Genomic DNA, 27,681 nt, shown 5'->3' with positions numbered 1-27,681 from the left:
CTAACATGTATACAAAGTTTACTATGTGCCTTGCACCTAAGTGTTTTATAATTTATTATCTCATTTCATCTTCACAACAACCTTAGGAGATAAGTGCTATTATTATCCCCATTTTACAGATGAAGAAATTGAGGCAAAACAGAGGTCATGACTTGCCCAGGTCCTCAGTTCTGTGTGGCTCCCTTCTGCAGAGGCAGAGTAATGGAAAAAGGAAGACAAAAGGTGCTAAGAACCACAGTTTGGGTTTTTTTTTTAATTTTTAGGCAATTGGGGTTAAGTGACTTAACCAGAATCACACAGCTAGTAAGTGTCAAGTGTTTGGTCTGAGGCCGGATTTGAACTCAGGTCCTCCTGACTTCAGGGCCAGTGCTCTATCCACTGCACCACCTAGCCGCCCCTAAGAACCACAGTTTTTAGACTGCCTATAAAAATAACAACTATTGGTCCTCTAAATGTGAGATCTTTATCCAACGACCAACAAACCAACATATGATCAGAACACTCAAATTACTTAAACATCAATGGTATTAAAACCAAAACAAAACAAAACCAAAGTCAGAAGGAAGTTTCAACTACAAAGAATGATGATTAACAGGTTTTCCTTGAAAAGAAAAACAAAGGAATTGACCAAGTGGGTTCTGCTGTCTGCCCAAAGTCAAGAATCACAGTCTCCTGGGACATTGGGTCATCTTGTCTTGCCAAGCTCATGATGAATATAAGCAAAAATGCCACCACTGAAGACAGCTGAAGCTGATGTGCCAACATCTGTTGTAGAGGATGAAGAGGTACAGAAATTCTTTAAACAACCTGACATGCTCCTTCATATCAAGTCTGCATCCATTTTGATATTCAGTGATTTCAATATGGCAGGAGGCACAAGAGAGAAATGTGAACAGTGTGTTGGAAAACATGGTTCAGATTTGAGAAAAGAGGTCCAAAGTTTATAGATAATCTAGAAAAAGGTCAGAAGGTGCTAGATATCGTAAGCAGCAAAGATCAACCTCCCCCCAAAAATGAAACTGATTATATGTTGTTGTTGTTCAGTTGTTTCAATGATGTCCAACTTTTCATGACCCCATTTGGGGTATTCTTGGAAAAGATACTAGAGCAGTTTTCTATTTCCTTCTCCAGCTTATTTTACAGATGAGGAAAGTGAAGCAAACAGGGTTAGGTGACTTGCGCAAGGTCACACAGTGAGTAAGTGTCTGAGGCCAGACTTGAACTCAGGAAGATGAGTATTCCTGACTCAGAAATGGCATTCTATCCACTGCATCACCTGACTGCCCTGATTATGTTAGAAGGTAGGAAACAACTGGTTTCTGAGAAGTAGCAGGGTGTGTAATGGATAGATTGCTGGATTTGGAATCATTAGGACCCAGGTTTAAATCCTGCCTCAGATACTTATTAGCTTTGTGACCATAGACAAGTTACTTAACCTCTTTGGGCCTTAGTTTCCCCATCTGAAAAATTATCTCTAAGGTCCCTTCCAACTCTAAACCTATGATCTTATGCTATGATTGGTTCATAAGGACAATTCCAATCTATGATCCTCTATGGGAGTCATGTCAGACCAGACTAGTTAAACCAAAAGTCAAAGTCAACATCAAATCAGAAGAAAGGATAAAGGGCGAGGAGATACCAAATATATATGATAATTTCAACCTGACCTATTCAAAATAAGCCATTGATGCTGTAAAAAAAAAATACTAAATGAAAAATGCAAAGATGTCACCTTTAATCATCACTATTTTATGCAAAAGTTTTTAATAATGTAAAGCAATCTCCAGAATAAGTAGACCTACAGAGCACAGACCCCACTTCATTTCTGTGCTCAGCAGAGCAATATGGCGTCCAAGGACACCACCAGTTTAAAACACAAACTCATTTGCAAAACAACATAGGAGGACAGGAAAAGGACCAAGCTCACCCCATAAAACAAAGGAACATGGAAGCTTGGTTTGAAATATGATTGATCCACATCATCCTGTGAGCATGCTTAGCTGAAATCAGCAGAACAGAAAGACAGAAAAGGAACCAATTTGCCAATGTTTCTAATTATTATCTATTTTCACCAAGAATGACAGAGGAAACACCATATTTGGACCCTGAAATTTCAGTCTCTGATATGCTATTTTAGGAAGTAGAAATGGCATTTGAGGATAAAGTCTGGAACAACGGCTGTGCCTGAGCAAGTACACACCAAGAGAATGTGTGCTCTTGCTAACACAATTTTGAGAGCACAGAAGAAACATTTTGTGAGACAGACCAGGGAAGGGAAGATACCAAAAGAATAGGAGTGGGGGAGAATATGCATGATATTATTAGCCCAAAAATGTGATTGAGAAGACATCAATAACTACCAACCCTTTTCTCATCTTGATCACAGCTTTATGAGAATGATCTAGACATGTTCTGAGGATATTCTAGACAAAAATACAAGAATGAAAATAGAAAGATTTTTAGAAACTGTTTTGTCCTAAAGATCATGTGTTTATTGGCTATAAGTTAAAAAGAATACAAGATCCCATTGTGTTTATTAGTTGCTGATTACCAAAAAGCATTTGATGAGGTAATGTAAAACACAGCATTAAAAATTTTCCTCCTACAAAATATTTCTTATGCATATGTAAGATCAGAATACATCAGGAGGAAAAGCACTGGTTCTAGAGTCAGAAGACCTGGGTTCAAATCTCACCTCTAGCACTTACTACCTGGTATGACCCTGGGCAAGTCACAATCTCCCTGGTTTTCTGTTTCCTTATATGTAAAAAGTGGGGGATAAACTAGATGGCTTCGAGGGTTCCTTCCACTCCTGAATCTATGATCAAACAAGATTTCTTGATAAGTATCACCACAAAAGTGTCTCTGTTCCACAGCCTCAGAAAATTTGGAAAATTGAGCAGCATTTGAGAAGTAATCCCAAAGTGCTCTATGGCACAAATCCCTAACTTTTTAACTCAAATGTTTTTTCTAGGAATGCTGCATGGCTACAAATCTTCAAAAATCTCAATCTCCAAACGATTAAAGCTGTGAGTGCCCCAGAAAGCAATGGAGAGACACATGGTGAGTTCAAGTAGGATTCTGTATATTTCCAATGGTGACCTACATGCAAGTAATATAAAGGGAATAGAGCTGAGGAAATGTATGAGTAGTGGTGTCAAAAAGACTACCAAGGAACATACCATGGCCTTGGTTTTGGGGAGTTCATAGCCTGGGAGTGTGGAGGTGGTGGGGTGAAGATGTGAATCAAAGGCTAGCTCGTGTATTGCATGATGTTCAGTAGCTAATAAAAACTTAAAAGGTTAAAATAATGGGCCAAATCTAATAATGTGAAATGTTTTCTTCAGTGGATCTGCAGTCCTCATTGATGCAGTCTCTCCAGCAGTGCAGATCACAGCAGGTGCGCTGGCCAGGTCATGAGAATAAGGGATAACCAATGAACAGCCCAAGCACTACATAGGTAAGTAAGGAGACCTAAAGAAAGTCCTCCAAGCATGTCAGTAGCTCTTCTGCAGAATAGAGGGAGGGAAGCAACCTCTGTGGAAAAGGACCCTGCCATCCCGGCTAACTAACAAAATAACTACTACCTTTAGGGCTGGCAAGCTATGGCAGCAAGGCACCCTGAGAGTGAGATAAGAGAAGGCATGATGCGCCAGGCAGATTGCAACACCACCACCATCTCAATCTCTCTCCTCCCTGGAACTCTAGTGACCCTCCCCCGAATCCAAATGCCCTGAGAATTGCGGCATCCCCCAGACTACCGACCCTGCTGTCAGCCACAGCTACTATTTGTTGTTATTGCTGTTCTGTGATTCAGTTATGTCCAACTCTTCATGACCTCATGGACCAGAGCAGGCCAGGCCCTTCTTCCCTCTGCTATCTCTCGAAGTCTGTCCAAATTCATGTTCATTGTTTCCATGACACGATCTATCCATCTCATCCTCTGCCGTCCCCTTTTCCTTTTGCCTTCAATCTTTCCTGCAGCTATCACAGAAGGAAGTAATGCTTGTGGAGGAGAGGCCCACCATCCCTACCACTCACCATCACCAACTGCGGACCAGCTGCCACTGACGGACAAGTGAGTCTGAAGGTATTGGAAGTCTCCCCATCTGTCCCCTCCAATCCCCCCAAATCCTCCCCCTCCCACCAGCCTTGCTTCCAGCCTGACCTACTTTTCTTTGTGTATCTCCATTGCTTAGCACAGTGTTTTGTAATCTTAGGTACTTAAGTGCTTTTTCATTCATTTATTTATTCATTCAACATCTATGAGACAACATGGACAAGATTCATAAAGGATGAGGATACATGGATTGGCTGTGATCTGCTCCTGCTGGGGAGACTACATCAATGAGGACCGCAGATCCACTGAAGGAAACATTTCACTTTATTCAATTTGACCCATTATTTTATCCCTTTAGGTTCTTTTTGGCTCCTGAATATCACCCAACATGCCAGCTATCCTTCTCTGCTTCACATCTCCATCACTCCACTCCCCCACCCAGGCCTTGGTTTGTTGCCCTCCTCTGTTGCCCTCCCAGACGATGAGCTCTCTGAAGGCAAGGCCCAAGTCTCCTTCTCTGCCTCTCCCATATCATGAACTCCCATCTCTCCCACAGAGTAACTGCCAAACACAAGGCTAAGCAACAATTGGGAAATGCTTGTTAAAATGTATTCAACTATTCACAAAAATAAAGGGGTATAGTAAGGACATCAAGAGAAGGAGGGATACGAAAAATAGGATAAATAACAGAAAAATGGATAAATAACAATCTCACATGGTGACGACCTTCCTAGCCCTCTACTTGTCAACCACAGTTTCTAGCCCCAGGGACGTACACGCTAAGCTATCTATCCCTTCCTCACCTGGTCCCCCTTGGGGCCAACGGTCAATCAAAAATGTTTATTCAGAGGTCAGGAGCCCAGAAATAGGTCTTCTCTCTCTCTCTGGGAGGCTGAGTGGCCGGCACAGGGATGAACACGTGACCTTGGCCTCATCACTTCCCTCTAACTACCTGAATGAGCTATGAGCGCACCATCCAGCTGCTGCATGAATGAATATCACCTGATGAACTTCACAGTTTGACGTGTTGGGGCTGCCTCTGCAGGACCAGAAAAAGTCTGGCTCTCAGAGAAGTGAGAGACAGGCAGAAACAGAGGGGGTGGGAAAAAATAGGGAAACCCCAGGAAGACCCAGACCACAAAAAAAGGATATCGTAGCCAAAGCGGATAACGTCGTTGAGTTTCAGAGTGACATATTTCTGGTCAGGGATGCGCACGTCATTCACAAACGTCTGTGTGGAAAAAGGAGATGGGGGTTAGACTGAAGCAGAGGCCTTGTTGCTAACTCTCTTTTTACCCAAAGAAGGATTATCCTGGGTAGAGAGATGTTGAGTTGTAGGCAGGTAATGCCTCCCAGGACCCTGCTGAACTCTCTCTCTGCCTCCCTCTCCCCTATCATTCCTGATGTCCTGGAATAAACACAAGTTAAAGCTGGTTTGCAGAGGCCAGGGCTACGACACGGCAAGCCTGATAAATCATCTGAATAATGACTGGCATTCTCTAGCAACTTGAGGTTTACAAAGTGCTTTCTTCACAATAGCCTCGAGAGGAAGCACAAAATATCAGAGGCCCCATTTAAGAGATGAGAAAAACTGAGGCTCCAAGACAGGAAGTGACTTGTCCAAGGATACACAGGTTTTAAATATTTCAGTCAGGATTCAAACCCAGGTCTCTCCTAACTTCAAATTCAGTAGTACTCTTTCCACTACAACACAATAGACTGGCCCCAGAATTCTCTTGTGAAATTCCACATAAAGAACATGAACCTGTTGCCAAAATTGTATACAGTAACACTCCAGGCTCTCCAGAAACCTTGGAACATGAGCCACAGTGAAAATTTCCCAGGTATCTAAAGTCTCACCTTTCTAAGCAATAAGACTTTAAAAATTATTTTAAATTACTCAGATTGAAAAACTTCCAAAAATATACCACACATGTCCCTGACAACCTTAAAGAAAGGTCACTGGACAGTGTTTCTAGCTTTTTCCTTATTGATGTGGGTCATCAATATAAATATAAACCAACTACTATCTTTGGAAAGTCACTTCTTCTCTCTGGGCCTCAGGGTCCCTATAGGTAAAAATGGTGACAAGGGACTATTATCAGGAAGGACACTTAGTTTACTGTAAAGCACTATAGAAATATGAGCTCAAAAAGGGACACAGTGATGCTTTCTGCAGTGACTGAGAATTGTTCCTGCTTGTCTCTACACCAAGTGGCTCCAGACAGATGGATTATCTCTTTTGGGGAAAAACATGATAATTCACATTTATAAACTTCTATCTCAACCATAGCTACTCATAGGCCAGATTCTGTTAGCAATAAGCACGGAAGCTTTGTCCTTCTCTGTTTCCAACCTAGCCAGTTTGACCCTCCTTGGGTAGCCCCACCCCCATTCTGGAGACTCACCACATTGATGTCTAACTCAGCTTAAACATCATTTCAGCTTAGCCTACTGAAGCTGAGAACTCCTAAGCTCAAAGGATCCATCAGCCTCAACCTCCTCAATAGCAGGAATTACAGGCATAAAACTATATTTTATCATACTTTATAAAATTCACATATATTTAACCCTTTGTGTTTATAAAGCATCCTTGTAACAGCCCAGTAAGTTGAATATAATTGTTAATACCCCCATTTTAAAGATGAGGTACAGGGAAAAGAAAACTGGTTTTGGAGTTTAAGAACCTGGGTTCAAATTGCAATTCTTCCACTAACTACCTGTGTGACATTGGGCAAGTCACTTAATTTTCTGTGTCTGAATATCCTCATCTATAAAATGAATGGTTTGGTCTAGATGACAGGTTCTTAACCATGGGTCCACACATTTGTTTTCTTAACATTCTGATAATAGTTTTTCAATATACTTGGTTTCCTTCACAATCCTAAATATTTTATTTTATGTATTTAAAAGCATTTTTGTGAGAAAGGGGCCCATAGGCTTCACCAGGCTGCCAGAGAGGACTATAACACACACAAAAAGGTTAAGAATTCTTGGACTAGATGAACCATAAAGGAGCCAGCCTTCCAACTTTGAATCTACATACAATGCAGCTAAGCTATTCAAGCTTTAAACTGCACTATGATATTTGGGACACCCTGTATAACCCTATGAAACTCAGAAGTATAGTGACATGCCCATTGTCATAGAACCAGAATTGGAACTTGGGTCTTCTGATTCTGGCATCCTTTTCTCTATACTCCACTATTTCCTTGAGCACATTCTGACCCTGTAAAAATTTTAAAATAATAACTCAAAGACACTAGCTACAAGATAGTCATTCAATCACCCCTGACCTAGCTGTTGTTGTCATTGTTATTGTTGTTGTTGTTGTTCAGTTACGTCCAACCCCATTCGGGGTTTTCTTGGCAGAGATACTGGAGCGTTTGCCATTTCCTTTGCCAGCTCATTTTACAGATCAGGAAATTGAGGCAAACAGGGTGAAGTGACTTGCCCAGGGTCGCACTGCTAGTGTCTGGCTGGATTTGAACTCAGGTCTTCCTAACTCCAGGCCCACCGTCTATCCACTGTGCCACCTAGCTGTCCTTTAGATCTTTAGAAAAGCAACTGGGACAGTGGGAGGATAGGGGACAAGGGGCTTTGACATTTACTTATTTTTTATTTAAGGCTCAAAAGAAGCATTAAAAAGGTAAGACTTTTATATTTATTGATATACAATTATGGGCAAATCACTTTCTTCTCTGCCTCAGTTTCCTCATCTGTAAAATGAGGGTAGTAATTGAAGAGTCACCTATATAACAGCCCTCTCAATACTTTTAAGCAGCTATCGTGTTTTTCCTGAATCATTTTCCCCTAGCTGAACACACCCAGTTTCTTGAACCAATCCTCATATACAATGGACTCAAGACCCTTCTTCATCCTGGTTGCCTGGACACTCATCAGTTTGTCAATGTCCTTCTTAAACTATATGACACCCAGAAGTGAGCATGGTACTCCAGGTCAGGTCTCAGGAGGGCAGAGTACAACAGGATTATGAGCTCCCTCACTAACTCTTGGAAGCTATGGCACCCTTAATGCAGGTTCCAAATGCCATCAGCACTTTTGGCTGTCATATTACAATGCAGACTCATATTGGTCTGGTAGGTCACTAAAATCCCCAGATCTTTTTTCAAAACGTTTCTATCTTATATTTGTGAAGAGGGTTTTGTTTTGTTTTGACAGACAAGTGCAAGACTTTTACATTTATCCCTATTGCATTTCATTTTATTAGATCCAGCTCAGACATTTAACCATGAGGTCTAATGCTTTTGAGCATGGACTCTTGTCATCCAGTGTGTTGGTTAGTTATTCCTCAGGTTTTGTGTCATCTGCAAATCTAATGAGCACACCACCATTCCAGTAGTTCACTTTCATTCAAGTTATTGATAAAAATGTTGGAAAGCCTGAGAGGGGAAACAGGTCCAGAAAACTTCCAAGCAAGGCAAGGAAAAAGGGGTCACTTATAACCCACCTTCTCATCCTCCCCATTTCAACCTCACACATGGGCAAAGTTCTTCAATCTAGCCCAAATAATTCCTGCTGCAGATGAAGCACTTTTCCTCTGCTACCCACAGAACAGTGGACCCCCCCTTCTCCTATCTCAACTCAAAGGGAAATCACAGGTTATTTCTCCCACCCTGGTAGCCCCAAAGCTTTCTCTAGCAAATGAGATATTTGTTGCTACATTATTCTTTTTTAAAAAATTTTTAGTTTTCAACATTCATTTCCACAAGATTTTGAGTTCCAAATTTTCTCCCCATCTCATCCCTCCCCCCACCCCAAGATGGCATGCATTCTGAATACCCCTTTCCCTAATCTGTCCTCCCTTCTATCTCTCCCCCCCCCTTCTCTTATCCCCTTCCCCTTCAATTTTCCTGTAGGGCAGGAGCAAATGAGATATTTGTAAAGTGCTTAGTACAGTGCCTGGCACACAGTAAGTGCTTAATAAACACTTGTTCCTTTGTTCCTCCCTCTATCTAGGCTAAAGACCCCTCCAGTCCCCTGATTCTCTTTCCAAAAAGATCTCACTCCCCAACCCTCTTTCTAATGACTTGTAGTTGCCTTTGCTTAGTGATATGCCCTCAAGAAATATCCCCCTCTCCCCTAACAGAATTAGAGTCACCTGAAGAAGGAACTATTTGGAAAAATACCCCTTCTTCCCACCCTCCTTACTGCCCCCTCAGCAGCTATGGCAACAGGGGACTGGAGGCAAGGGAGGAAACACAGACCAGTCCTCAGGGAAGTTGGAGACCCCAGAGGTCAACTCACCCCATTTAAGCTGCCAAGATCTTTCACCCAGTGCTCGTCTTTATCCTGGTTATAGTTGATGACTGCGTGCTGCTTGTCCACACTTCGAGACTGAGGAGGGAGGGAGGGAGAGAGAGAGTCAGATCCATGTATTCCCCCAGGCAGACCCCTCCTCCTCTGCCTCCCAACCTTCCTACAACGACTTAGTAGCCCTGCCTTTCTGCTCTGAAAATTGCTCTTCCCAGGACATTACACCAAAAAACCTGCAGCATCCCTTCTCCATGATCTCTAAAAGGGGTGGAGGGGAACCTAAAATGTCAATGTGGCAAGATTTCCTCAATTTATAGAGGAGGAAATTGAGGTCCAGATGGGACAAGTGATTTACTCAACATCACACAGCAATCTAGCAGAAGAAAAAGAACTGGAACCCATGTCTTCTAATTCCAGACCAGGGCTCTTTCTACAGATGTTTAGGTTTGTTCCCCACCCCACCCCACCCTGCCCCAATCACTCCTGTAATTTCACTGGCATGGTGAACTTCCTGAGAGGAAACTATCTCCATGAGGTGATGGAGTTGGTAAAGCAATGGACAGTGTTGAGCTTGGATTCAAGAAGATGCTGGCCTCAGACACTTACTATCTGTGTGACCCTGGCCAAGTCTCTTAACTGCTCACAGCCTCAGTTTCCTCATCTGTAAAGTGGGAATAATGATAGTACCTACTTCATAGGATTGTTGCAAGGTTCAAATGAGTTAATATTTAGAAAACACTATGCAAAAAAAAAATATACAGTGCTCTACAAATGGTGGCTACTATTACCAATTCAGATCATCAACTTCCCTGCAGTGCAGGGTCTTGGAGATTTGTTTGGAATGCTGAAAGGATAACTGACTTCCCCAGGGCTGCACAGCTAGTATGTATCATAGACTGGATTTGAACTCAGGCCATTCTGATTGCAAAACTGGCTAACCACTACACTACAGATCTGTAAGGCTGTGTAAATTGGGACCACACCAATATTTGCTTCAAATCTCCCAAGGCTGTGTCCCACTGCCTGGTTAACCTCAGAGTTTCCAGTAGACCTAAGCCTCAGGGGGAGGGTGGGGAGGGTTTGCCCTATAAATTCCCATAGAAGAAAAAATGCCACTCCTGCCAAGGGAGGCTTTATAATCTCCAGCAGAAATCTTGTTCTGCTGCTCATTGTTCCCAACCCTGGCCATGCCCAAACCCACCTATTTTTTAGCCTTGTCCCCTTACCCTAAATCAGACTCAGTCCAAGATACCCCCCCCCAGGCAGAATGCACAGAGGGACCCAGGCCTAGTGAGGAGCTTCCAGATTTGAGCTAAGGGAAGGAATTTCAGGGCCAGCTCCAACATCAACCATGACAGCACCCTCCATGCTGGCCAGCCAACCAGGGCCATAGTCATGCTGGTAGCTCCACCATCTTCCCCAACTCCAGGCCCCTCCACTCGGGTATCAGCCTAGGGGACCCATTTCTCCCTGCAGGAAGCATTGCTTCACCTGACCTTCACAGAACATGGCCTTTATTCCTCTCAACACCCTGGACACCATCCTTTGGTTGTGTCCCTAGGGTGACCAAAATCCTTCATTCTAAATATAGGCTCACAATTGGTCAACATATAACCTGACAAGAGCAAAAGACAGCAGGAGTATTACCTTCCCCATTCTGGAGACCTGGCTTCTCACTGGAATTTGTGCAGTTTCTATACCATATCTCTAACCACCCTATCCAGCACCAGGTATACCTTCTCTCAGATCCTCCAACATAGTAAGCCAAGAAATTGGGCACGCATACTCCTTGTTCCCCACTGCCATTTCCAGATCATCCATCCATTTGCCACCATCATTCAGGCCCCTCTTTTCCTCCAAAGTTCACTCCCACGTAGCATCCTATTCAGATTCCAGCTAGAGTTACTTGGAGGCCCTCAAGCCAATCTTCCTCACGTCTCAATAAGATTAGCTCATGTTTATATAGCTATTTAAGGTCTGAAAAACACTTTACATACATTCTCAGTTATCTTCACAACAACCTTGTAAAGTAGATGCTATTATTCAGTTATTCTGTCTCGTTGGACTCTGTGACCCTGTGGAGCACAGCATACCAATACTGTCCATGAGGTTTTCTTGGCAAAGATACTGGAGTGGTTTGCTATTTTCTTCTCCAGTGGATTAAAGCAAACAGAGGTTAGGTGATATGCCCAGGGTGCCCAGGGTCACACAGCCAATAAGTGTCTAAGGCCGGATTTGAACTCAGGTCTTCCTGACTCCAGGCCCATAACTTTAGTCACTGAGCCACCTAACTGCCTCCGTAACATAGATGCTATAATTCCCTAGTTTATAGTTGAAAAAAGTGAGGCTCAGAGGCTAAATGACTTGTCATACAGCTAGTAAGTACCCAAAGTAGAATTTGAACCAATCAATCAATTGATAAACATTTTCAAGGGCCTGCTACATGCCAGGCACTGCGCAGTGCTCTGTCCACCACACCATGTTGCCTCTCCTAAAATTCAGTCCCTGACTCACTCTTCTTCTCTACCCTGCCCTCCCTTGAAGACTTCCATATACACCCAGTTCATACTCCTCCTCAGTTCCCATATCCTGCACCTTCACTACAGCTCAGCCACACACACTTTCATCTCACCATCACCTGTAACTATTCTATCTATATGATTCAAGAACTCTGAAATTCCTCTCTCTGATGACTGCCTTCTATCTATCCATCTCTCTCTACCAACCAAGTCAATGGCGTCCTCATTGCAAACTTTGGTAATTCCACCCCTCCCAGTACATTCCATCTTGCTCTAACCTCACTTTCCCCTCTTTGCAATCCACACCCTATAATTGACCAATCCCATCATACAATCTCCTTTACTCTCAAAGCTTTTTCCCCTTGTCCCATCAGTATTTGGGCCTTGCTGAGTGCCACCAATGGGTTACCTCCACCATCCACCTTCTCTGCTTCTATTCTACAGCTTTTGAATGCTGTTGGATAAAGTCACACAATTTTGCTGACTAGGTCTGCTGTACATTGATCTTTACTCAACTAGGTCTTCACTGCTGCATGAGAGTCTTCATTCTTCCTTGACTGATTCTCTATCACACCCCTCATAGTGGTGGCTGTACCAAATTTCTTCTCAAGTTTCCTACATTCCCCCTTCCTTCTTAGCAGAGAGCCTCACCTACTTTACTGAGAAAGTAGAGGCTAGGTAGCCCCAATATCCAATCAATGGCCATGTTTTGTCTAATCTACTTCTTCAGGCAGCATGGTACCATGGGAAAAACACTGACCATGACAGAGGATCCAAATTTAATTCTGGGTTCTGCCACTTATTAGCCATATGACATTTGATAAATCATTTACCCTCTCTAGGACTCAGTTTCCCCATCTGTAAAATGAGGGGTTTGGACTAGGTGGTTGGTAAGGACTCCTCTAGTTCTAAATCTGGGATCTCTATGATTGTATTGGTCCCCTTCACTCTTACATGTCCCATTTGGGGCCCTGGTTCAGGTTCCCATCACATGTCTCTTGCAACAGTTTCCTAATTGGACTCTCAGTTTCCAATATCTTCCTTCTCCAATCTAGCCTCCAAAGACCTGCCAAAATAATCTTTCTAATGTACAACTCTGATGATATCAGTGGCTCTATTCAACCTTTGGTGACTCCTTACATGAGGGGAGGGGGAGAAAAGGGAATAAGCATTTACTGAGCACCTACTACATGCCAGGAGCTCTGCTAAGCACTTTTTCACAAATATTACTTCATTTGATCCTCACAACAACCCTGTGGGGATAGGTGCAGTTATTACCCCCATTTTACAGTTGAAGAAACTGAGGCAAACAGAGGGAAGAGAGCATGAGAGAACTTCGTCCAGGGTCACACAGTTGTCTGAGTTTCTGAAGCCGGATAAAATACACATTCATAACTTGGTCAGTTAAATCTCTTTACAATCTACTCTCAGGTTGATTGTACATTCCTTACCTTCCAGTACTCTATACTACTCTATACCAAACTGTGCTACCTAATATTCCATGAACTGGCACTCCCTTCTCTCCTTCAACTCTCCAGCTTCGTTTTTATCTCCCCTGGTGCACCACCTCCTGCCAGAAGCCTTTGCTGACCCCCATAGCTGATAATACTCTCTTCTCTCCAATTATCATGTATATGTATCTGTTTACATGTACCTAGTTACGTAGAATTGTTCCCTCCCCCACCCCCCCTTAGAATGTGAGCTCATAAAGGGCAGGGACTGGGTCTGGTTTTTTTTTTATTTTCCTTCTTCGTTGCAACCACAGAGCTTAGCACAGTGTCTGGCTCATAGTAAGCCCTTAATAAATGCTAACTGACTTATTATATTCCCACAATGAAATCTAAGTTCCTTGGGAGCAGAAATTGTTTTTCTCTCTTTGTATCCCTGGTGCCTACTAGAATGATTCCCTCTTTCTCCCCCCCACCCGAAGGGAGGTGAGAGGGAAGGAGAACAAGCATTAATTAAGGGCCTACTATGTGCCAGGCACTATATAAAGCACTTTACAAATCTTATGTCATTGGATCCTCACAAAAAACCTAGGAGGTAGATGCTATTATTATCTCCATTTTACAGTTGAGGAAACCACAGCAGACAGATTAAGTGACTTGCCCAGGATCACCTAGTTAGTGTCTGAGGCTGGATTTGAACTCAGGGTTTGACTCAAGTCAGGGCCTACTCAAAGTGTTCTATATACACTGCCCTACCTAGCTGCTTCGGAGGGCAAGGAAAAGGAGAAGCAGAGGCTAAACTGTGATTTCATCAGCAGGAGGAAATCTCAGTGAAAAAACTCCCACTGCCAACTCATCATGCTCTGTACCTTAGAGAATTAGAGTTGACTAGAGTGCCCAGAGGCCTCAAGTGACTTTCCCAGGGTCAAACAGCCAGCGGTTTTCCTGACTTTGAAGCAGGTCCTCATCTTTATCTACCATAATGCCTTGCATGGGGGCAAGACATCTTGTTTTTGCACCAGACCTGTAGTTTCATCAGCACATGGGACTCCAGTACATATCAGTGACTACTCTGCCTGTAATAGGTGCTTGTGGCAAACTGAATTCAATCAGGATCACAATAGTTTTCTTGGTTGCCATAGCAACAATGTTGCCTCATTGGGCAATTCATTCAAAGTTTTTATTATATAAACTGTCTTCTCCAACTAGGGCTTGGGTTTCCTCTCCCAGGGAACAGGTAAAGCTAAACAGTGGTAATCCTCTTAAGGGTAGGGCTGGGTTAAATTTTAAAAGGCATGGCTGGCTTGTTGGTGCTAGCCACTCTTTTCTAATTCTGTTTGTTTTGACTGGTCACCAAAGGAATCTGCCTTCTCTGAAAAAGCCAATAAGAGGAAGGAGTCCAGAAGCTTGCTAATGAGCTCCAGGGAAAGGCCAGCCCAGGACTTGGCACAGATAAAAACTGAAACAATTCCATTTTTTTTTTTCACAAGATCACAGATTTGCTGCCTCAGAGTAAACCTGATCTGGACCTTCACATTTTCACAATCAGAATACTGAGGCCCAGAGAGGTTAAAGATTTGCCTAAGGTCATAAAGGTACAAACTGAGCTAGGATTGGAACCCAGATCCTCTGATTCCAAATCTCATGCTCTTTTTCTCACTGCATCTGTTTTGTTGTTTTTTGGTTGTTTTTCAGTTGTGCCTGATTCTTCATGACCCGTTTTTGGGTTTTCTTGGCAAAGATACTGGATTGGTCCTTCTCTAGCTCATTTTACAGATCAGGAAACTAAGGCAGAGTTAAATGACTCGTTCGGGGTGACACAGCCAGTATAGTAAGTGTCTGAGGCCACATTTGAAGTCAGGTTTTCCTGACTCCAGGCCCAGCTCTCTATCCACTAAACTACCTAGTTGCCCTATGGACATTCATGTATACTTTTGTACATTTGCCAACAGCCAGGCAACCATATTGGATGGAGCTGAAGCAGGAAGAACTAAGGGTCTGACAGAAAAGGTTGGAAGGGGCAGGTTATGAAGGACTTTAGAGCCAAAGGGAAGGTTTTCTATTTGATTCTGAAGGTAATAGGGAGCCACTGGAGTTAATCGAATGGGGAAAAGGGGGGGATATGGTTGAACCTGTGGCTGCAAGAAAATCAATTTGACAGTGGAGTATCGGAGGCTGATCGTGTTCCATCATTGAGCGTGTTCCAGCAGAACCTGAATAAGACTTATTGAGTATGCGGCTGAAGGGAGGTGGAGTAGGGTATGAGGGAAGCAGGTTAGGGGGTAGGTATGTGTGTTTGAACCAGAGACCTCCAAGGTCCTTTCCAGCTCTGAAATGCTATGGTTCTATGATACTACATAGAATGTCTACATGAGGAAGACCCCAAGACCCTAATCTCGACAGTGGCAAGACTCATCCTACCATAAGGATATAGTCGTTTTGTTCAGAAAATAAATACGGCTATTTATTACATGTATATGTAGTTTGTAACTGTCCTTCCTAAAATGTGGCACCCACTCACTTTAAATGAAAATGGCTATAGCTATAACTAAAGCCAGGGAACAAACACCCAATACACACATTCATGGCTGATGAAAGCTAGGTGGCATAGCGGATACAGCTCCAGGCCTGTTGTTGTCAGGAAGACCCGAGTTCATGTTCAGCCTCAGAGACTTACTAGCTTCATGAACCTGGGCAAATTGTTTAACCTCTGTTTGCCTCAGTTTCCTCATCTGTAGAATGGGAATCATAAGAGGGAATAGGGAATCAAATACCTTGAAGGGTTGATGTAAGGATCAAGTGAGATAATTATAAAGTGCTTAGCAGAGCGCCTGGAACATAGTAAATGCCAGATAAATATTAGCTATTATTATTTTTGTTATTGTTATTAAAATTGGCTCTTGTATCCCTAAGGATACTAGCAATCCTGACAAGGGAACTGTTCAGAGACTCCTAGAATGTGATGGCTAAGGAGACCCCTGTGGACCATCAGGTCCAACCTTTCTCCCTCTTCCTCTCACTCACCTTTTAAGGGGTTAATTGAGACCCAGAGAGGGAGAGGCCCTTGCTAAACGTCATAAAGACAATCAGTAGCATGGTCAGGACTAGAATCCAGTTCTCCCGACCTCTGAGTCTGAGCTCTATTCTGTTCAGCTCTGAATTCAAGCCTCTGAAGTTCTTGGTATTCCAAAAACAATTTTTATCTCACAATAACCCTTGAAAATCTACCTGCACTATTTGAAATTTCTGAGTCTTCACCCATGGTGTGATTAGTGAGCTCACATGGCCCATCCTCGATAAGCAGGACTGCTTATCACACTACAGTATAAAGGGCCGCATTGTAATGTACAGCAAACATTCATGCCATGGGCACAATTTAGTAAAAGAATCCGCACTCACATCTTGTTACTGATGTAACAACTGACCCATTTGTACTCTACAGCTGGTGAGCTTTAGGGGGAGTGAGACCAGAATCTGGAGAACACAAGCAGCAGCAAGATGTGAAGAGTGTTGAACTTGTTAGAGTCAGGAGATCTAGGTATGAGTTCTGGCTCTTCCATTTCTGTGCTACATAACCTTGGGCAAGTTACTTTCTCTCTTGGAACCTGAGCCTCAACTTTATCTGTATAATGGGGATGATAATACTTCCACTACTACCTCTTGGAACTGTTCAGGAAAGCGTTTTATAAAGTGCCATATATAAATGGGAGTTATATTATGGGATTCGATGCTAGAAGGGGTCAGAAGGATTATCTAGTTCAAGCTATTTAATAAATGAGAATTCTGTGACCTGTGAGGCTAAGTGATGTGCTACATAGTAACCCAGGTCCTCAGAATGCAAATTCAAGGCTTTCTACTCCACTACAATCAGGGGCCCAATGAGGCCAACCAGGACATGAGAGGAAATTCCAACCTCAGAGCCCAGCTCTTTCACACGAAGTTAGGACATGTAGTTCAGACACCCTGAGCTTTCCATAGCAATATGAACACCTTGGAAATCCAGCTACAAACTTATCTTCCTCCAGAAGCCTTCCTTGACCACCATTGGCACAAATCCTCCTTTGTATTTGTATTCACATTGTGTTTATTGTCTGTTTCTTATGTGAGCTTCCTGTGCCTCATTGAGTTATAAGATAATATACATTAGTTGGAGTATAAGATCATACACAAAAGAGAGGGAAAAGAGGGGAGATGGGGGAATGCAGTCTACAGAGGTGATTGGATAATCAAGGATCCTCCTGATCTGGAGGAAAATTCGAGGATGAGACAGCAACAGAAGCATGGCTTTTTGAGGAGAGGTTAGGATATTGCTCCTCCAACACTCTGCCCCTTGGTGGAAGGCCCTTAAGGGTTTCTAGAGGACTTTCTACCACTTAAAGGATTTTAGGGCTGTTACTGGTCAACTCTGCCCCATATTTAAGAAGCTTGATACAGACAGCATTAAAAGAAAAAGAGAAAAACTAAAACAGAAACATAGGAAAAACAAAATCAAATGGCCTTTTCTTCTAGGCTTCTCTGCAGCCTCTGACACCATATACCACACTCCTCTCCTTAGGTTTTCCCAACATGACTCTCTTCAAGTTCTCCTCCAATCTGTCTGAGCATTTCTTTTCTTTGCTGGATCTTCATTCAGGTCAGGACCACTAACCCTAGGTGTTCTACTGTTCTCTGTCCTGGGCCTCTTCTCTTTCTATACTATTTCATTGGGTGATCTCATCAGCTCTTGTGAGCTCAATTATCAACTCTGTGCATATGATTCTCAGATCTATTTGTCCACCCTTAATCTGTCTCTTCATTTCCAGGTTCACATCTCCTTGCCTCTTGTTCGGTGGTTTTTCAGCCAAGTCTGACTCTTCGTGATCCTATTTCAGGTTTTCTTGGCAAAGATACTAGAGTGGTTTGCCATTTCCTTCTCCAGATCATTTGACAGATAAGGAAACTGCGGCAAACAGGGTTAAGTGACTTGCTCAGGTCACACAGCTATTCCGTGTCTCTTAGACATCTTGAAATGGGTGTCCTATGGACATCAAAAACTCAACATGTACAAAACTGAACTCATCTTTCCCCCAAACCCTCCCCTCTTCTTACCTTCCTTATTACTATAGAAAGTACCACCATTCTCCCTGTCACACAAGTTCTTTTCATCTAGGTGTCATCCTCAACTTCTCACGCTGTCTCTGACCCTCAAATCCAATCAGCTGTCAGGTCCTGACAATTCTATCTTCAGAACATCTCTAGTTTACACCCCTTCCTCTCCCCTGACACTGCCATCACCTCAGTTCAGGCTCTATTACCTCACCCTTAAGACTATTATAATGGCCTGCTGGTTGGACTCCCTGTCTCAAGTATCTCCCCACTCCAGTCCACCCCCCACTTAGCAGTCAAAACAATCTTCCTAAAGTGCAAGTTTGACCATGTCATCCCTCTATTCAATAAATCCCAGTGCCTCCACATTATCATCAGGAGCAGATAGAAAATCCTCTGTTTGGTTTTTAAAGCTATTCAGTCTTCTTACACCTTCCTCACTTGCACAAATTCTAAGATCCAGTGATACCAGTACCAGCCTCTTTGTTGTTCCTCTGTCAAGATACTCTATCTCCAGCCTCTGTCATCTCCCATTCCTGGAATATTCTCCTTCCTCATTTCTACCTCTTGGCTTCCCTGCTTCCTTCAAATCCCAGCTAAAATCTCAGCTTCTGCAAGGAGCCTTTCCTGATTCCCCAAAGTGCCTTTCCCAGTGATTATCTCCAATTTATCCTGTCTCTATCTTGTTTGTATGTAGTTTTCCTTGCATATTGCCTCCCCTGCTAGACTGTGAGCTCCTTAAAAACAGGAACTAGGTTTTGGAGTTGTTTTATTTTGTTTTGCCTTTCTTGGTATCCTCAAGACTTAACACAGTACATGCAAATAGTATGCACTTAATAAATGCTTATCAAACTAATGAAACAATGTAATAGTTCCCTGAAAAGGTGACTGAATCTGGAAATCTCAGGGAGGACTGAATCCCATGTCTAAATGACCAGATCCACATGGTGGATGATGCTAAATCTTTGCAGTTCAAAGGGGGTCTGTCAATGTAAAAAAAAAAGTTACCATAAAGAGGAGCAGTACCTATAGCAAAGATGATGGCATTTCCTGAAGGACAATTGCTCTGTACCAATCAGTGAGTCAGTTAACAAACATACCACCAACTACTTAGTGTTCCCTAACCCACCAATTAGGACCTCCCCTTCCCTAAGGGTTTAGAATCCCATGAGAGGCTTCTGAAAAAACGGATTGCCCCCCTTTCTTCTGGTAAGATACCTCTCCCTTGATGCCACGAAGCCAGCACCCTCCCAATAATGTCACCCTTTGGTTATCTTCAAGCCCTCCCTAGGTAGTAATCATACAATACTCAATGAGTAGCTATTGGCAGCAATGTGGAGCCCATCAGTTTTACATTCAGCAATGAGAGGGCTTGCCTTTTGTTTGTAACATATGTTCCAGTAAGCTCTCTTTTTACCCTTGTTTCTAGGAGCTGATCTAATGTCCACTACTGATAGTGCCCATTGCCCACTGGCCTTAGTCAATGCCCCAGGGTCACGTCTCTACCTACTGCCAGCTCCGTCAACTGCTACTCCCATTTCTAGGGAAGGACAACTGCTACTACTGAGGCCTGAGATCTTCAGCCCTATCTGGGACAGTGTTGTTATGGGCCCGAGCACAATGGCCCTGCCCCTGCTGGATTGGCCTTGCTGATTTCTGCCCCACTATGGCAGGCCTGATTGTCCCCCCCACCCCAACCCATACAAAAGGTTGCTCCCGGTCTTCATTGTTACTGCCCTCCCATGTTTAGCAGGGGCTCAGGTGCTGTTACTGCTGGTACTTGACTGTCCTCCTACACTGGGGGGAAAGATACAATACAACAGAATAAAAAAGCAAAAAGTCAGAGCCTCCTCTAAGCTAGTATATGAGCTCTTTCTCCCATGTGAAAACTGTAGTCACTCATGTTGGGGTTATGGAAATGCACCTGGGACCTGAGCTCTCTGCTCTTCAAGGACCCCTCATTGAAAGTTCCAGAAAGAGAATTAGAATTCACACTTCACAGTTCGGTGATGAGAGTGCAAACTTCTTCAACCAATGAAGCACCCCTAGCCTATCTGCAATTAATTAAATGGGGTGCAAATGGCACGTCCATCCATATCACCATAAACGTCTCTGGGCTCCTGGAGAGAATTTGGCATTGTCCTGTCAAGTGCCTCCCCATGGCTTGCACCAAAGAATCACAACCAAATCTTTGTGACTAAATTATGACTAGTCTCTCAAATTTCAAATTAAAAAGCATAAACAATGAACAAAACTCCAACAGTCTTGTGAGCACAGTTGTTATACATTACTAAAAGTCCAGGAACTTGCCTTGGTTTGTAATTTTTTACTGTTAGGATCCTTCATAGTACCCTACCCCTCACTAGCTGGCTATGGCCATATACAAGGAAGGCTGGTTCAATCGCATTGTCATTTCCAAAAAGCCATTTAAAATCAGTTTATACAGATTTAACTTCCTTCAAGCTGGTAAAGTCTTTCTTACAGGTGGCCTTTCCTAAGGCAACTGGGTGATGATGACCATTAGCTATACAGAGGTATGGAGTCTTAGCAAGGGCAGAGCACAACTAGTTCTTCTGAGTTTGTCTTTTTCTAATGAGGTTGCTTGGAAGGTAACCTGAGTTCTGATGAGATAGTAGAACCTGAAGCTGGGTTAAAGACCCACAAAACTGTGCCCTTAAAACTGTATCTTGAAGATAATTGCGCTAGGCTAGTACATGCCATTCACTTGGTCAAAGTGAAGAAACATTGCCTAATTGATAGTTGCCAGGAGACTTGGAAGCAGTTGAAGGATCAGACCCAAAAAGAATCATTAATGACTCACTGTCAACTTGGAAGGAGGGCACTGTTGGAGTACCTGTCCTTGGCCCTATGTTGTTCAACATTGTTATCAGTGATTTGGGTAAAAGCATAGGTGCCATACTTAACAAGTTTCTAGATAGTATGATGTTGGGTCCCAGGTACATTTCCCTAATCCAATGTAAATGATTAGTTTCCGCATGGGAGATAGAGCACAGGTACTGGCCAGGAAGAGCGATTTTTGTTTTTTTGTGTTGTGTTGTGTCTTTCCCTAAGTATAAGAGGGCAGGTGCCAGCTAAACTAGCACAATCATTATCTTCAAGGTACAGTTCTAAAGGACACAGAGAATATACACATTGTTCTTTTCTCATTGAACAGTCACAGAAAGTTTACTCTCTAATTTCCCAGGAGTGGGAGTATCCCACAGTGAAGAACCACATTTCTAGAGGCATCATCAAAAGCACCACCAGACGCAGAAAGCCCAGTCCATCTCACCTTCTTCTGCACTGCCCATAGACCACTTCAACAAACTCTTTATGTTCCAATTTAGCAAGACCATACCAATTGTTCTGGGCTGGGCTGGACTCTGGCCAGACCCGTCACAGTTTAGGTACAGAATACTGGAACAAAATGAGACACTCATAGATCATTCAGTAGTTAACAAAAAGAGATTTACTTAGCCATGGTTGGAGGATATGCAATGGAGGATAGGCACTGAGGCACTCCTTGCTTGCATTATCCACATAGGCCAACCAGGAAAAAACTCTGATACACTCCCCACCCCCACCCCCCACCTCAAATCCTCATAGCTGCTTCATACTTAGGTAATGAAGAAGTGACATCAACAGTTTGAGCCCTCAGACCCCTCAGCCAACCAAGTCTCCAGAAATGTCTCAATACATTTTAAAGACAAACTAGCCTAACCTGCATGGGCAGAGAAGTTAAAATACTGCTCCTACCACAATTACTAATAAATTTTATCTCATTAAACTTGAACCGTTGTTCTAGCTCGTCAATATCTTTTAGGATCTAGAGATTAGCTATTCCTCCCAACATTATACAATCTAGAAATTTGATATGTATGCCATCTATGCTTTTACCCAATGTTAAACAACATATGGCCACGGAAGGTACTTCACCAGTTCCCTCCCCCCAAGTTGACAGTGAGTCCTTAACGATTCCTCTTTGGCTCTGATATTCAACTGCTTCCAAGTCTTCGAAGGGAACTATCATTTAGCAGACATTTCTCCACTTTGGCCAAAAGAATGGCATGAAAGACTTTCTCAAAGCCTTCTTAAAATGTAGGTATATAATCTCTACCACATTTTCCTGATCTACTCATCTAGTAGACCTGTCAAAAAAAAATGTAGCCATATTAGCTCTTAATGATGATTGATTTCCTTTCTAAATGCACACAAATTCTCTTTAATGATATATTATAGAATTGTGCCAGAAATTAAAGTCAAACTCACTGGTTGATTTTTTTACTTTTTTGAAAATTTGGACTTTGTCCATTTCTTCAACAGTTTTTCCATTCTTTGTGAACTTTCCAAAATCACCAGCAGCCTCTCAGCAATCACATTTGCCAGTTTGTTTGTTTTTTCTCAGTAAGCTGTAGTTTATGTGTTTGACAACTAAGCTGCAGAAAGCTTTCTTACAATTTCCTTATTTCTCTTGAGTTAGGCATTTTTTTTTTCTATTCAGCTGAGTAGTTCTGCCTTCTCTGACATCCACCAGCCAACCTTGCCTCTACCCCAAGCAGGGGTCTTTTGTCTGTGATCTTCCTCTTGACCTCAATAGAGCTCTCACCATTCATAGACAAGATCTTCTTAACCAGCTGTTTGCTTCCAAAACCTTAATCACTCTTCTAAAGCCCCTGCTTTCAACTGGCAACAAAAATTACAGCATCACCTGGGTCCTTAAGCTCTTCAATTCGCTGCTCAGAATTTCATCATTTCTAACACTATTATCTATGGTATTTTTGGTGTTATTGTTTGGTCTCAAATACATCCACCAAAAGTGGGTGGTGTTTGTCCGAATTCTCAAATCTAGGGAGACTCTCTGTCACAGCTTATCTCTACATGGCCTGGGAAGACAGATCTCCCCAATATTAGCATCAGATTGACAAACAATTGCATCAGTATGCTTAGCAGGAAGCCAGTTACCAATCATCACTACTCATCTCTTACCCTCTCCTAATGCTATCATAGGAATATTCATAGTAAGAGAATAGGATCATAGATCTTGATATAGAGAAATGAAATGTACCTCACAGGGCACCTAATCCAACCCCCTTTTTAAAATATGAAGAAACTGAAGCCTACAGGAATGAAGTTCTTTTTCCATTGTCACACAGTAAATATTTAAAACTAGGATTGAAAGCCAGGTCTTCTAGCTGTAAACCCAATATACTTTCCAATACACAAGGGATGCACTACTTGGAGCACAAGAAGTTGTTGCCTCCTAGAGCACAGGTTGGCTGTGGGCTCCAAGAGCACAGGTAGCAGGGTTAGCCTTGGGAAGGAGAAAGGCCATCCCTCTCTCAGAGACTGGAAGAAAGGAGGATTGGATGGGTGGTGCTGTAGAAAGAATTTGAAGTGTAGGGCAAGGGAGGTAAGGGAGTTCATACTGGATGGTCTTTGTCTTCTCAGTAAAGCAGATGTTTGCTGTAAAAGAGAGGGATGGGGAAAACACTAGGGGTTTGAAGAGAATGTGTGCAATGACCCCTACAGGAAGCATCCTGGAGAATCAGTCAAGGAAACAAATATTTCCATGCAGAATTGAGAGCCCAACTGAGATTTCGTACCATGAATCTGTGGTAGACCCAGCCAACATGGTGGCATGACTGTCCTCAGTAACATATAGCACCTGAGGAGTTTGAGAGTAGAAAATGGATGTTGGGGATGATCCATGGTTGATGCAGAACAGGAAAAATATCAGTTCATCAGAATATACTACTGATTGAGAAAGGAAAATATGGCCAGGTTGGGCAGAGGGGAATGGGGTGACTGGCAATAGTGCCCAGGACCACTATTGGTGAAGGCAGCTGAAGTGATGAAAGGATTTTTTAGCTTCAGACAACCCATTTTCTTTGCTAGTAGGTTTCACAGTCCTTACTGTCATGATTATTTGTGAGGAGGGAGAGCAAGAAGCAATGGATTTTCTTCAAATATGTTAAGAGGAGTCTGGAGTCAGAATTGAGTTCAAATCAAGCCTCAGACACTTACTAGCTGTGTTACCCTGGGCAAGTCACTTAATCTCTGCCTCAATCAATCAATAAACATTTATTAAGTATTACTATGTATAAGGCACTGTGCTAAGAGCTCGGCAAAAGATAGTCTAGGTAAAAGTCAATCTCGGCCTTAAAGGAGCTTACGATCTAATGGGGGATGCAAACAAATACATATAAAGCAAGCTATATACACAAGATATATAGGAAATAATTAACAGAGAGAAGGCACTGGAATTAAGAAGAATTGGGGAAGACTTCCTATAGAAGGTGGGATTTTAGTTGGGACTTACAGGAAGCTAGGGAGGTCAATAGTCAGAGTGGTGGAGGGAGAACATTCCAGGAATGGGAGATAGCCAGGGAGAATGCCTGGAGCAGAGATGGAGTGTCTGAACAGCCAAGAGGCCAATGTCACTGGATCAGAGAACACATCTCAGAGAGTAAGGTATAAAAAAACTGGGAAGGTAGGAGTGGGCTAAGTTATAAAGGGCTCTGAATGCCCAATAGAGCATTTTAAAATTTGATCCTGAAGGCAATAGGAACCCGCTGGAGTTTATTGGGGGAGGTGACATGATCAAACCTGTATTTTAGGAAAATCATTTTAGTGGGTGAACGAAGGATGGATTGGAGTGGGGAGAGACTTAAGACAGGCTGACCACCATCAGGCTACTGCAATAGCCAGGGTATGAGGTGATGAGGGCCAGCATCAGAGTGGTAGCAATGGTAGAGGAGAGAAGGGAGTGTATTGGAGAGATGTTACAAAGGTGAAATCAACAGGCCTTGGTAACACCTTGGATATGGCTGGGGGGGGGGGGGAGTGGATTGAGAGATTGTGAGGAATCCAAGATGATTCCTAGACTGTGAGCCTGAGGAACCCTGCTTCTCCCTGCCAAAAAGTCTCTCTACCCACCTTTCAAACTCTGTACTTCTAACTCACTTCCTTCAAGAAGGCTTTCCTGGTTTAACCCCTATCTCAGTCTGGTAACTGTAAATCATAGCCTCCTACCTAGCATATACCTATCTACACATATAAGTAAAGAGACAGATAAATACATGTGACTCAACACACACTAATACATAGAGCTGGATGAGTTACACAACCATATATAAACATATAAACACAGGTATAAGTATATACCTATACATATATGTAAACATAACTTACAAGTAAATACATATCTATATATATCTACAGTATATATATTACACATGTACACATATGCAGTTGTTTGAACACCAGAACTACACTACCTCCAACACCTTGAACTTTGAAATTCTCTCTAACCACACCGCCTAATCTCATCTCTCTCATCATGAGACCATAGATTCAGAGCTGGAAGAGAACCAATCTAACCGTCTCATTTTACAAATGAGGAAACTGAGGTCAAGAAAACTTAAGCACCTTAGCCAAGGTCACACTGACAGTAAATGACAAGCCTAGGATTTGAACCTAGTTTCTGTGACTCCAAATCCAACATTTACTCCAACGTCCCATGCTACCTCTTTCACTCCCTCACAGTAAACCTACTGTTTGCCCTTATAAAGTACTGGGCTGGGAATCAGGAAGACTTAACTGAGTTCAAATTCAGCCTCAGACACTTACTAGCTGTGTGACCCTGGTCAAGTCATTTGACCCTGTTTGACTCAGTTTCCTCATCTGTAAAATGAGCCAGAGAAGGAAATGGCAAACCACTCCAGTATCTTTGCCGAGAAAACCCCAAATGGGGTCACAAAGAATTGGACATGACTGAAAACAACTGAATACAATGACAACTATATATATACAACTTATGTGTATATATACATATACTTATATACATATATGTTGTTATATATAAAATATTTATCCTCTATCAAAGTCCTTACCCAAGGTCACATAGGTTAGTATGCATCAAAAAACCCTCTGAATCCAGAGCCCAGGCTCTTTTCCTCTGTATCTCAGTGTATCCTGCAAATGTCTGTACTTCACACACCTCTATATGACCATGTATGCATGTGTATGTATGTACTCATGCCCACCACAGCATGCATGTAAGCCTGGTTTTCTAAAGGTTCATCGAAGACACAAACAAGCCCAGCAGGTCCGACCCAGCTGGACAGGCCTCGAGGACCATGTACCACGTGGTCCAAGTATAAAGTGGCTCCTCACCAGGCTGGGTCACTTTCAGGGTGACAGATTAGACACAGCACATCTCAAAGCCCACCTCTCCAGTGACAGAGAGGGTGCAAACTGGGTTTGTGGGAAAAAGTATCCACACCAATTGTATCACACATCATTAAAGCACGTACAGATAGATGTTCTCATTCGCACGCGTGTGCACACTCATGCTCACACACACACACACACACACACCAGAGACCTAGAAGTATAAGTGTACATAAAAGTACAGACACCACCAGCATATACTGAGCTACAGCAGAAAAGAACCCCAGCTCTGGAGTCAGAGGTCTTAAGATCGGATTCCTGCTTTGATGTGTACCACCTATGTGACCTGGGATAAATCATTTGACCTGCCAGGGCCACAGTTTTCTCATCTGTAAAATGAAGGGGCTGGACCAGGTGACTTCCAAAATCCCTTCCAGCTCTAAATCTATGATCCTATATATAGAGACTCTATGTATATGCTTTGTGTTTGTTGGCATGTTTCCAGTATATTTTACATCATACATGTTCTGGCTCTCCCTAGTACACCGGACACTTCCCTAATGGCTGTAAGGCAGCTCAGTGGATAGAGTGCTGAGACCGGAGACAGAAAGACCTAAGTTCGAATCCAACCTCAGATATTTGCTGTATGACCCTGGGCAAGTCAGTTAACCTCTGTCCGCCCCAGTCATCTGTAACATGAGGCCACCTACCAAGACTGTTGTAAAAATCAAATTAAATAATATTTGTAAAGTACTTTGCAAACCTTAAAACACTATATAAATGCTAATACCAGTTATCATCTTCATTGTTATTGTTATTATTATTATGGCAGAATATTGGCTCCGCCTCAGACCAAGAACTCTCTAAGGTAGGAAAATATTACATCCCCTTCTATATTCTCCTAGAACTTAATGAAAGAAAATTTTTAAAGTCAGCGTAGCCTAGGTTGAAACTGTCCACAGAGAGCTCAATCCAGGAAGTTTTCCACGTAACTACTCTATTTAAAAGGGATCTGGCATTAACCAGAAAAACAAACATGCTGGATATCCCAAAGGCTTTGTGTGAGTGTCTCTCCCTTTTCACATTTGTGTCTAGGAGGTGGGTGTGAGTATGAGTAGGG

The 27,681-nt window shown here is 42.7% G+C and overlaps 1 protein-coding gene across 2 annotated transcripts in view; it reads right to left on the bottom strand.

Annotated features, from left to right (window-relative positions):
- Positions 1-27,681, bottom strand: part of CEP170B (centrosomal protein 170B) — a 103,247-nt gene that overhangs the window by 63,020 nt on the left and 12,546 nt on the right. For both annotated transcript variants that reach the window (XM_027849097.1, XM_027849099.1), the window contains exons 2-3: positions 9,329-9,418; positions 5,213-5,291 (exon numbers count right to left, since the gene is read on the bottom strand). In XM_027849097.1, coding sequence (XP_027704898.1) covers positions 5,213-5,291; positions 9,329-9,418 — 169 coding nt within the window. The remainder of the gene's footprint in view (positions 1-5,212; positions 5,292-9,328; positions 9,419-27,681) is intronic.

Source organism: Vombatus ursinus, unplaced genomic scaffold (assembly GCF_900497805.2).
Source record: "Vombatus ursinus unplaced genomic scaffold, bare-nosed wombat genome assembly UNPS02007284.1, whole genome shotgun sequence".
Classification (NCBI taxonomy): Eukaryota; Metazoa; Chordata; class Mammalia; order Diprotodontia; family Vombatidae; genus Vombatus; species Vombatus ursinus.
The sequence above is the reverse complement of the archived record's forward strand: the minus strand, read 5'-3'. Positions and strand labels throughout refer to the sequence as shown.